This window comes from Myiozetetes cayanensis, unplaced genomic scaffold (assembly GCF_022539395.1).
Source record: "Myiozetetes cayanensis isolate MyiCay16 unplaced genomic scaffold, myiCay2020 scf492, whole genome shotgun sequence".
NCBI classification, from domain to species: Eukaryota; Metazoa; Chordata; class Aves; order Passeriformes; family Tyrannidae; genus Myiozetetes; species Myiozetetes cayanensis.
Window position 1 is genome coordinate 22,360 of NW_026087734.1, and position 12,181 is coordinate 34,540.

The window sequence follows — 12,181 nt, forward strand, 5'->3', positions numbered from 1 at the left end:
TGGGTGGGCGGGGTCCCAAAGTCCCTCCTCCCCCCACAAAGTTGTCACCTCCTTCTTGGAGCCCCCCGTGTCCTCCTCGGCCTCCGAGGCCGACGCCCTCAGCCCGGCTCCATCTCCTCGTCCCCTGGGGAGGGGGGACACAAAGGGGGGTCAGAGGTCAAGGGGACGCCCCACCCTTGGTGCTGCCTCCCACCAACAGGGGACAAATTTTGGCGGTTTTTTGGGTTTTTTTTAGGATTTTGGGGTGTTTTGGAGGCAGATCCTGGATGAGGGGGCAGGGGGCAGCACCCAGGGGTGCTGGGGAAAAGGGGGCAGTGGCACCTTGGGGTGTCCCTGGGGTCACCTGACTGTCCCCCCCACCCTTGGGGTGTCACCTGAGAGCACCCACACGTGACAACCCCTCCATTTTAGGGGATTTGAGGTGTTTTAAAGGTGGGGGGTGGATTTTGGATGGGTGGGGGCACCCAGGGTGCTGGGGTCCCCTGGGTGGGGGTCCTGAGGGCACCCTTGGAGTCTGGGGCACCCCTGGGGCAAGGGGGTCTGAGGGTCCCCCTGGGTCTGGCGGGGGTCTGGGGTGCCCCTGGGTCTGGGGGCTCTGGGGTGCCCCTGGGTCTGGGAGGTCTGGGGTGCCCTGGGTATGGGTGGTCATGGGGCACCCGGGGTTCTGGGGTGCCCCTGGGTCTGGGGGTTCTGGAGTCCCCCTGGGTCCTGGGGGCTCTGGGGTCCTCCTGGGTTTGGGCTCTGGGGTGCCTCCTGGGTCTGGGGGATTCTGGGGTCCCTCCCGGGTTCTGGGGCTCTGGGGTCCTCCTGCTCTGGGGTGCCCCTGGGTGTGGGGGCTCTGGGGTGCCCCCTGGGTGTGGGGGCTCTGGGGTTCCCCTGGGTGGGGGTCCTGAGGGGTACCCCCTGGGTTCTGGGGTGCCCCTGGGTCTGGGGGGTTCTGGGTGTCCCTCTGGGTCCTGGGGTCCCTCCTGGGTCTAGGGGGCTCTGGGGTGCCCCGGGTGTGGGGGCTTTGGGGTGCTCCTGGGTGTGGGGGTCCCCTCCTGGGTCTGGGGGTTCTGGGGTCCCCTGGGTTCTGGGAGGGCTCTGGGGTCCCCTGGGTCTGGGGGCTCTGGGGTGCCCCTGGTCCTGGGGGTCCCCCTGGGCATGGGGGCTCTGGGGTCCCCCTGGGCTCTGGGGGCTCTGGGGTGCTCCTGGGTGTGGGGTCCCACCTGAGACCCCCGGGACCGTGACCAGCTCCTCCTGCCGACTCCTTCAGCTGCAGGATCTTTCCAGGGCCTGAGGGATTTTGGGGCCCACCCTGGACTCCCCGGCCTGGGCAGGGGGTCAGGGGACCCCAGGAGCTCAGGGGACCCCCAAGAGCTCAAGGGGACCCCAACAACCCTGGAGCTCAGGAGACCCCCAACCCATTCATTAGAAAAGACCCCCACCCATCTGTGGGACCCCCACCCATCAGAAAGAAACCCCACCCATCAGAAAGAGACCCCCACCCACCAGAAACTGCCCCCACCATCAAAAGAAACCCCCACCCATCACAAGGAGCACCCCACCCATCTGTGGGACCCCCTACCCATCTGTGGGACCCCCACCCATCAGAAAGACCCCACTGCACCCAACAGAAAGAGACCACACCCCTATTGACAGGAGACCCCCCCATGTACAAGAGACCCCACCCATCTATAGATCCCCCTCCACTGACTGGAGACCCCCACCCATCGACAAGAGACCCCCACCCATCAACAGGAAACCCCCACCCATTGATAGATTCCCCCACCCATCGATAGATTCCCCCGACAAGAGACCCCACCCATCTACAAAAGACCCCCACCCATCGATAGATCCCCCCCATTGACTGGAGATCCCCCCATTGACAGGAGACTCCCATCTACAAGAGACCCTCCCACCTACAAGAGACCCCACCCATCAACAGATTCCCCATTGACTGGAGACCCCACCATCTAAAAGACCCCCACCCATCGAGTAGATTCCCCCCATTGACTAGAGACCCCCACCCATCTACAAGAGACCCCCCCACTGATAGAGATCCCCCCATCGCCAGGAGACCCCCACCCATTGATAGACTCTCCCCCCACTGATAGGAGACCCCCCCAATCGACAGGAGACCCCAGACCCACCTCTCTGCCTCCTCCCCGGCGGTGGGGGTCCTCGAGCCGGGGGCCCACGGGCAGTGGGGCTCCTATGGGACCACCTTGGGGGACACAAGAGACATGTCAGGGGGCAAAAGGACACGGGGGACACGAGGAGGACAAAGGGACATGGGGGGACAAAGGGACACAGGGGGACACAAGGACACGCCAGGAGGACAAAGGGGACACGGGGGACACGGGAGGGGACAAAGGGACAAAAGGACATAGGGGCACAAGGGACATGTCAGGGGGACAAAGGGGACACGGGGGGACACGGGGGACAAAGGGGACATGGGGGGGACAAAGGGGACATGGGGGGCACAAGGGACACAGGGGGACAAAGGGGACACGGGGGGACAAAGGGGACATGGGGGACACAGGGGGACACAAGGGACATGGGGGCCACAGGGACACGCCAGGGGACAAAGGGGACACAGGGGGACAAAGGTGACATGGGGACATGGGGGACAAGTCAGGAGACAAAGGGACACAGGGGGGACAAAAGGGACACGGGGGACACGGGGGACAAGGAGGACACAGGGGGACAAAAGGGACACAGGGGGACATAAAGGGACACAGGAGGGGACATGAGGGGGACAAAGGGGACACGGGGGGACACGGGGGACAGAAGGGGACAAGGGTGTCTGGGGGACAAGGGGTGACGTGGGGTGACAAGAGTGACACGGGGGACACGGGGGGGACACAGAAGAGACACCTGAGTGATGTGATAGGGACAAGAATGACGTGGGGAGGACACAGGAGGGACCCAGGAGTGACATGGGGGGACACGGGGGGGACACAGGAGGGACAAGAGGGACAGGGGGGGACATAGGGGGTGACAAGAGGACACGGGGGGGACCCAGGAGTGACAAGAGTGACACGGGGGGGACACAGGAGTGACGTAGGGGGGACAAGAATGACACAGAGGATGTGGGGAGGACAGGTGAGACCCACGAGGGACACGGGGGTGACGAGAGTGACACGGGGGGGACCCAGGAGTGGCAAGAGTGACACGGGGGGGACACGAGGGGGACCCAGGAGTGACGTAAGAGGGACAAGAATGACACGGAGGATGTGGGGGGGACAGGTGAGACCCACGAGGGGCATGGGGGTGACAAGACTGACGTGGGGGGGACACAGGAAGGACATGGGGGTGACAAGAAGGATGTGGGGGGGACACAGGAGGGACCTGAGAGGGACAAGAGTGACATAGGAGACATGGGGGGACACAGGAGGGACATGAGAGGGACAAGAGTGACACGGGGGGGACACAGGAGGGACTCAAGAGGGACAAGAGTGACACAGGAGACATGGGGGGGACACAGGAGGGACTCGAGAGGGACAAGAGTGACACGGGGGGACACAGGAGGGACCTGAGAGGGACAAGAGTGACACAGGAGACATGGGAGGGACACAGGAGGACATGAGAGGGACAAGAGGACACGGGGGGACACAGGAGGGACTCGAGAGGGACAAGAGTGACACAGGAGACATGGGGGGGACACAGGAGGGACACGAGAGGGACAAGAGTGACACGGGGGGACACAGGAGGGACCTGAGAGGGACAAGAGTGACACAGGAGACATGGGGGGGACACAGGAGGGACCTGAGAGGGACAAGAGTGACACAGGAGACACTGGAGGGACACAGGAGGGACATGGGGGTGACAAGAGTGACACGAGGGGGACACAGGAGGGATTTGAGAGGGACAAGAGTGACATAGGAGACACGGGGGGGACACAGCAGGGACATGGGGGGGACAAGAGTGACACGGGGGGACACAGGAGGCACTTGAGAGAGACAAGAGTGACATAGGAGACACAGGGGGGACACAGGAGGGACATGAGGGTGACAAGAGTGACACAGGAGGGACACAGGAGGGACTTGAGAGGGACAACAGTGACACGGGGGGGACACGTGAATGACGCGGGGGGGACAAGAGCGACAAGGAGGACGTGGGGGGACACAGGTGAGACTCACGAGGGCCAAGGGGGTGACAAGAGTGACACGGGGAACACGAGGGGGACACAGAAAGGACGTGGGGGACACGAGAGGGACACAGGAGGGACCCAGGAGTGACACGGGGGACACAGGAGGGACACAGGAGGGACCCAGAGTGACAAGAGTGACATGGGGGGGACAAGAGTGACATGAAGGGGACACGGGAAGGACACGGGGGGACACAGAGGAGTGAGAAGAGTGACACGGGAGGACACAGGAGAGACCTGAGAGGGACAAGAGTGACACGGGGGGGACACAGGAGGGACATGGGGGTGACAAGAGTGACACGGGGAACACAGGGGGGACACAGGAGGGACTCGAGAGGGACAAGAGTGACAAGAATGACGTGGGGGGACACAGGAGGGACATGGGGTGACAAGAGTGACACGGGGAACACGGGGGACACGGAAAGGACGTGGGGGACACGAGAGGGACACAAGAGGGACACGGGGGACACACAAGAGCACACGCATGCTGGGCTGGGGGTGACAGGACCCCAACTCCTGGTGTCACCCTCACCCTCACCCCCACCCTGGGTGTCCCCTCACCTCGGGTCAGGGGGCGCGGGCGCCCAGGGGGCCCCTCGGGGGCTCGGGGGCCGGGGGAGGGGTCAGCTTGGCCAGCTCCTGCTGCCGCTCCTGCTCCAGCAGCACCGCGGCCTGGGGGGACAAGGGGGGTCAGGGGGTCACTGAGCACCCCCAAACACCCCCCGACACCCTGAGCACCCCCTGACACCCAGGAGACTCCTCACCCAGGAGACCCCACCCACTCAGAGTGCCCCCTCCTGCTCCAGCAGCACCGCGGCCTGGGGGACAAGGGGGTCACTGAGCACCCCAAACACCCCCCGACACCTGGAGCACCTCCCAACACCCTGAGCACCCCTGACACCCCAGGCCTGAACACCCCCAACACCCAGGGGACCCCTCACCCACCTCAGAGTGCCCCCTCCTGCTCCAGCAGCACCACGGCCTGGGGGGGACAAGGGGGGGGTCACTGAGCACCCCCAAACACCCCCAACACCCTGAGCACCCCCAACACCCTGAGCAACTCCCCTGAGCACCCCCAAGACCCAGGGGTGCCCCCCACCCACTCCAGAGTGCCCTCCTGCTCCAGCAGCACCGCGGCCTGGGGGACAAGGCAGTAGGGGTCCTGAGCACCCCAAACACCCCCAACACCCTGAGCACCCCTAACACCCCCCAACACCCTGAGCACCCCCGACACCCTGAGCACCCCCTGACACCCTAGAGCACTCCCTAACTACCCAGAGGAACCCCTCACCCAGGGAGCCCCCCAATAGCCAAGGGAGCCTCTAAGACCCAGGGAACCCCCCAATAGCCAAGGGAACCCTCAACCCCAGGGAGCCCTCAAAACCCAGGCAGCCCCCCAAAACCCAGGGAGCTCCCCCACCTAGAGGAACCCCCCAACAGCCAAGGGAGACCCTCAAGACCCAGGGAGCCCCCAACACCCAGAGGAGAGCCCCCACCAACCAGAGACCCCCAGACCCAGGGAACCCCCACCCAGGGAGCCCCCAACAGCCAAAGGAGCCCCCACCAACCAGAGAAACCCTCCCACCCAGGGAGCCCCCAACACCCAGGGAGCCCCCCCAACACCCAGGGAACCCCCCCAAGACCCAGAGGAACCCCCCAACACCCAGAGAGGAGCCCCCAACACCCAGGGGAGCCACCCAACAACCCCCAAAGGAGCCCCCCACCAACAGAGAGCTCCCCACCAACCAGAGAGACCCCCCCAACACCCAAAGGAGCCCCCCACCAACCAGAGAAACCCCCCTCACCCAGGGAGCCCCCAACACCCAGAGACACCCCCCAACACTCACAGGAGCCCCCCCAACAACCAGAGGAGCCCCCAATCCCTGAGGAGTCCCCCAAGACCCAAAGCAGCCCCCAACACCCAGAGAACCCCCCACCCAGGGGAGCCCCCCAAAACCCAGGAGCCCCCAACACCCAGAGGAGCCTCCCAAGACCCAGAGGAACCCCCAACATTCAGGGAACCCCCAACCCCAGGGAGCCCCTCAAACCCAGGGCAGCCCCCAAACTCAGGGAACCCCCAAACCCAGGGAGCTCCCCACCTAGAGGAACCCCCACAGCCAAGGAGACCCCAAGACCCAGGGAGACCTCCCAGACCCAGGGAGCCCCTCAATAGCCAGGGAGACCCCAAGACCCAGGGAGCCCCCAAAACCCAGGGAGCCCTCAACACCCAGGGAGCCCCCACCAACCAGAGAACCCTCCCCACCCAGGAGCCCCCAACACCCAGGGAGCCCCCAACAGCCAAGGAGCCCCCAACACCCAGGGGAACCTCCCAATAGCCAAGGGAGCCCCCCCAACACCCAGGGGAGCCCCTCAATAGCCAAGGGAGACCCCCAAGACCCAGGGGAGCCCCCCAAAACCCAGGGAGCCCTCAACACCCAGGGAGCCCCCAACACCCAGGGGAGCCCCCCAATAGCCAAGGGAGCCCCCCCAACACCCAGGGGACCCCCCCTCACCCTCTTCTGCTGCTCCAGCAGCTCCTGCTCCTTGGCCTTGTCCCCAAACGGGTGCTGGCCCTGAGGGGGGAACAATCACGACCCCTGTGACCCCCCCACCCATCCCCCCAACCCTCAGGTGCCCCCAGCACCCAAATTCTCGCCCTCCCCTCAGTTTAACCCTCCAGACCACCCAACCCCCCAAACTCACCTCTCTCCCCTGCAGCAGCACTTTAACCCCTCCCAGACAGCTCAAACACCCCCAAGACCCCCAAAATCCACCCAACCCCCAGAACTCCCCAAAATACCCCCAAACCCCCTGAAATCCCCTCCAAACCCCCAGGACCCCCTAAGCCCCCAAAATCTCACCCTCTCCTCCTGCAGCAGCACTTTAACCCCCACCAGACCGAACACCCCCCTGGACCCCTCAAACCCCCCAAAATCTCACCCTCTCCTCCTGCAGCAGCACTTTAACCACCCCCAGACCCCCAAGACCCCCCAAGACCCCCAAAATCCACCCAACCCCCCAGAACTCCCCAAAAATACCCCCAAACCCCCAAATCACCCCAGACCCTCCCAGGACCCCCTAATCCCCCCAAAATCTCACCTCTTCTCCTGCAGCAGCACTTTAACCACCCCCAGACCCCCAACACTCCCCAGGACCCCCAAAATCCCCCACAAATCCCTCAAAATCCCCTCCAGACCCCTCCAGGACCCCTAAATCCCCCCAGAATTCACCCTCTCCTCCTGCAGCAGCACTTTAACCACCCCCAGACCCCCAACCCCCAGGACTCCCTCAAACCCCCAGGACCCCCTCAAACCCCCAGGACCCCCAAAATCCCCTCCAGACCCCCCAAAATCCCTCCAGACCCCCCAGGACCCCTAACCCCCCCAAAATCTCACCCTCTCCTCCTGCAGCAGCACTTTAACCCCCACCAGACCGACACACCCCCTGGACCCCTCAAACCCCCAAAATCTCACCTCTCCTCCTGCAGCAGCACCTTAATCCCTCCCAGACCCCTCAAACCCCAGGACCCCCAAAATCCCCCAAACCCCCCAAAATCCTCCAGACTCCCCAGGACCCCTAACCCCCCCAAAATCTCACCCTCTCCTCCTGCAGCAGCACTTCAACCACCCCCAGACCCCTCAAAACCCCTCAGGACCCCAAAATCCTCCCCAAACCCCCAGGATTCCCAAACGCCCCAGGACCCCCTAACCCCCCCAAAATCTCACCCTCTCCTCCTGCAGCAGCACTTTAACCACCCCCAGACAGCTCAAACACCCCAGGACCCCCAAAATCCCCCCACAAATCCCTCAAAATCCCCCAGGACCCCAAAAATCCCCCAGGAACCCCCAAAATCCCCTCCAAACCCCCCAAAATCTCACCCTCTCCTCCTGCAGCAGCAGGACCGCCTGCTGCTGCCCCAGCGACAGCCGCTCCTCCTCCGACAGCCCCGGGAGGGGCGGGGCACCGAGACTCCCACGGGCCCCCCAGCCCAAAGCCCAGCCCCAGCCCTGGGAGGGGGCACCAGGGGGTGCTGCAGGGGGGCATCTGGGGGGATGGGAAAAAAGGGGGATGGGGGAGGGGTGAGAGCGGAGCACACACTGACCCCCCCTCCCCAAATAAATGGAATTGAGGGGGGGTCTGAACCAACCCCCCCCAACCCAAAATTGGGGTTTTGGGGAGGGGTCTGAACCAACCTCCAACTCCAAAATTGGGAGGTTTGAGAATGTTTTAAATTCTTTCCTCCTCCAAATTTGGGTGATTTTAGGGTGTCTTCACTCTCCCCCAAATCTGGGTTCCCTGAAGGTGCTCCTTTTCCCCCCACCCAAATTTGGGTGATTTTAAGGTGTCTTAAACTCCCCCACACCCTCCCAAATTTGGGTGCCCTCAGGGTGCTCCTTTCTCTCCCCACACCCCCAAATTTTGGGACCTTGGGGATGCTCCTTCCCCCTTTCCCCCCCAAATTTGGGTGATTTTAGGGTGTTTTAACCTCCCCCTGCCCCCCCAAATTTGGGTGCCCTCAGGGTGTTCCTTTCCCCCCAAATCCCCCAATTTTGGTATCTTAGGGGTGCTCCTTTCCTCCCTTCCCCAAAATTTAGGTGCCCTGAGGATGATCCTTTTCCCTCCCCACCCAAATTTGGCTACCCTAAAGGGTGATCCTCCCTCCCCCCCAAATTTAGGTACCCTCTCCCTCCCCCAAATTTGGGGTAATTTCATCCTTTTATTTATTTTTCCCCCCCCCCAAATTTAGGGATCCTGGGAGTGCTCTTTTCCCCCCCCCCTCCCTCAAATTTGGGGTAATTTTACCCTTTTATTTATTCTCTCCCCCCCCAAATTTAGGGATCTTGGGGGTGCTCCTTTCTCCCCTCCCCTCCCCCAAATTTGGGGTAATTTTACTCTTTTATTTATTCCCTCCCTCCCCAAATTTAGGTACCCTGAGAGTGCCCCTTTTCCCCTCCTCCCCCAAATTTGAGGTAATTTTATCCTTTTATTTACTCCCTTCCCCCCCCAAAAAAAACCCTGAGACCCCTGGGATTGTCCCCCTCTTCCACACCCCCAAAATCCCCCAGACCCCCCAAAATGCCACCTGTGGGGTGGGGCCTTGTCCCCCTCCTCGGGGCGCAGGTTGGGGCGGCTCAGCACGATCCCAGTCTGGGGGGGGGACACAAATTAGGGGGTCCCACCAACCCCCCCCACTCTGGGGGGGCACAGAGACCCCTCCCTGAAATAATAGAGTGGTGGGACCCCCCAAAAATTTATATAAACCCCCCCCAAAAAAATGAGGGGACACAAAGATTAAAGAGGGAGACAAGTGAAGATATTGAGGGGGAGGGTGTCCCCTCAATTTTGGGGGTCTTTGGGGAGGGGGGGTCTCACCTGCAGGGTGTAGGCCTGGAGTCGCTCCACCAGCTCCTCACGGGTTCCTGGGGAGGGGGAGGGTTCAGGGACCCCCAAAATTCTGCTCCTCCCTCCCTCAACATCCACCCCTCCCCTTTATCCCCCTAAGTTTTAACCCCCAATAAAATTTCTCTGCTCTGAGGGACCCCAACCCTTCCTGTGACCCCCAAATACCCCTCAAAACCGAAATAACACCCCCAGAAACCCCCAAATACCCCCAAAATAACCCTAGAAATGCCCCCCATCCCCCCAGCCCTCAGTGACCCCCAAATACCCCTCAAGACCCCAATAATGCCCCCAGAAACCCCCCAAAATGACCCCAGGAACCCCCATCCCCCTCAGTCCGTCTGTGACCCCCCAAGACCCCCCAGTCCCCTCAGGTATCCCCCAAACCTGCCCCCTGTGACCCCCCAGTCCCCTCAGCCCCCAGTCCCCTCAGGTACCCCCAAACCTGCCCACTGTGACCCCTCAATGCCCCCCAATACCCTCAGGTACCCCCAACCTGCCCATTGTAACCCCTCAACCCCCAGACCCCTCAGCCCCCAAATCCCCTCAGGCCCCTCCCCAAGTACCTCCCTCTTCAGCCCCCCAATTGCTTCAAGTACCCCTAAACCTGCCCCCAAACCCCCAGCCCCTCAGCCCCCCAATCCCCTCAGGTACCCCCTCAACCTGGCCCCTGGCCCCCAGCCACCCCTCTAACCTGCCCCCTGTGACCCCTCAACTCCCCCCATTCCCCTCAGCCCCCTCAGCCCCCCAGTACCCCCCAACCTGCCCCCTGTGACCCCTCAACGCCCCCAGCCCCCTCAGTCCCCTCAGCCCCCACTCCTCTCAGGTACTCCCCCAAACCTGCCCCTCGAGCCCCCCCGGCCCCTCAGCCCCCCCACTCCCCTCAGGTACCCCTAAACCTGCCCCCAGCCCCCCCCAGCCCCCAATCACCTCAGGTACCCCCAACCTGCCCCCTGTGACCCCTCAACACCCCCATTCCCCTCAGTCCCCCAATCCTCTCAGTACCCCCTAAACCTGCCCCTCGAGCCCCCCTCAGCCCCCACTCCCTCAGGTACCCCTAAACCTGCCCCCCCAATCACCCCAGCCCCCAATCACCTCAGGTACCCCCAACCTGCCCCCTGTGACCCCTCAACCCCCAGTCCCCTCAGTCCCCTCAGGTACCCCCAAACCTGCCCCCCAGCCCCCTCAGCCCCCAATCCCTCAGGCACCCCCAACCTGCCCCCTGTGACCCCTCAACGCCCCCCAGCCCCCTCAGCCCCACCACTCCTCTCAGGTACCCTCAAACCTGCCCCCTGTGACCCCTCAACGCCCCCATTCCCTTCAGCCCCCATTCCCTCAGGTACCCTCAACGTGCCCCCTGTGACCCCTCAAGCCCCCCCATCCCCTCAGCCCCCTCAGCCCTCGCCCCCCAGCCCCTCACCCTGCGCGGGGGCTCCGATCCCGGCCAGCGTGGCCTGGAGCTCGGGGTGGGCCCAGCCCGCGTAGGGGGAGCGCTCGGCGGCCCTCAGGGGGTCCCTCAGGGGGTCCCTCAGGGGGTCCCTCAGGGGGTCCCTCAGGGGGTCCCTCAGGGGGTCCCCGGGAGCCCCCCCCGCTGCCGCCGCCTCCGCGCGCTCCGCCGCCATCTTGGCCCGCTCCCAGCGCCGCCAATGGGAGCCCGCGCGGGGCGGTGACGTCACCGAACGGGAGGAGGGGGCTTAGCCGAGCGGCCAATGGGAGACAGCGCGATGAATGACGTCACGGTCAGGGAGGAGGGGCCACCAAAACGCTCTGAGGGGTGATGACGTCACGGCAAGATGGAGATGACGTCACGGACACCAAAATGACACCACACGGGGCGGTGATGACGTCAGACGGGGCCCCATCGATCCGGCGGTGACGTCACAATATCCCCCCTCTTCAAGCATCTCTGGTGGGGAGGGGGTTGCACCCACCCTCCCTCCCCAGGCCACGCCCACCTCATTTGAAAGTCCCCGCCAGCCCAGACTCGGCTCCACCCACCGGGTCTTCATTTGCATAACCCCGCCCACAAAACGAACGCAGGGTCATTTGCATAACCATATACTACTGGACACTTCTAATTTGCATGGCCCCTCCCACATTTAAAATCCCGCGTCTTCTCCTCATTTTCATAACCCCGCCCACAACTCCCAGCGCGCCGTTCGCCTTCATTTGCATAATTAAGTCCGGTCGTATGCAAATCACGCCCGTCCTTTAGGCCCCGCCCCCCCACGAGTTCATTCATGCCCCTGGATTTCCCGCCATCGCTGTGGGCGTGGCTTCATCGGAGACCACGCCCATGTGGAACAATTCCATGACATGCCCCGCCCCCTTTCCCTTCCGGACGTGACGTCACCGCGGTCGCACCCGGAAGTGCCGCCGCAGGTGAGCGGGCGCGGGGCTGGGTGGGGGAGGTGCCGGGAGGGGTCCCGGGGTGGGGGAATTTGGGGGTCCTGGGAATCTCCGAGCCCCTCCCCTGCCCCATCCCCCGGGGTCCCTGAGCGCCTCCGTGTCCCCCCAGCCCCGCCATGTCCCGCGCCACCAAGCGGAAGCACGTGGTGAAGGAGCTGCTGCGCGACAGCGTCGAGCCCCGCGCGGCGCAGAGGGTCGTCAGGGTGAGGGGGACAGCGAAGGGACATCGAGGGTCGTCAG

The 12,181-nt window shown here is 63.6% G+C and overlaps 1 protein-coding gene and 1 long non-coding RNA gene across 2 annotated transcripts; both read right to left on the reverse strand.

The window, feature by feature from the left end:
* Nucleotides 1–4,730: 4,730 nt before the first annotated feature.
* Nucleotides 4,731–8,093, reverse strand: LOC126648350 (uncharacterized). The gene is made up of 3 exons (XR_007630787.1): nt 8,011–8,093; nt 6,646–6,705; nt 4,731–4,804 (listed from the first exon to the last, which is right to left on the reverse strand). It is a non-coding gene; the product is annotated as an uncharacterized LOC126648350 (long non-coding RNA).
* A 1,027-nt stretch (nt 8,094–9,120) lies between these two features.
* On the reverse strand, nt 9,121–11,174 carry LOC126648349 (splicing factor 3B subunit 2-like). Its single transcript, XM_050331170.1, has 4 exons — nt 10,953–11,174; nt 9,506–9,552; nt 9,216–9,280; nt 9,121–9,127 (listed from the first exon to the last, which is right to left on the reverse strand). The coding sequence occupies exons 1-4, from the start codon at nt 11,152–11,154 to the stop codon at nt 9,121–9,123; spliced, it is 321 nt and encodes a 106-aa protein (XP_050187127.1). The 5' UTR covers nt 11,155–11,174.
* Between the last annotated feature and the right edge of the window lie 1,007 nt (nt 11,175–12,181).

Coding starts and splice junctions, on each gene's coding strand:
- LOC126648349 (XM_050331170.1), bottom strand. CDS start 11,154: ATGGCGGCGGAGCGCGCGGAGGCGGCGGCAGCGGGGGGGGCTCCCGGG. Junction 9,553..10,952: donor GATCGGAGCCCCCGCGCAGG/GTGAGGGGCTGG, acceptor CCCCCTCCCCAG/GAACCCGTGAGGAGCTGGTG. Junction 9,281..9,505: donor TCCAGGCCTACACCCTGCAG/GTGAGACCCCCC, acceptor TCCCCCCCCCAG/ACTGGGATCGTGCTGAGCCG.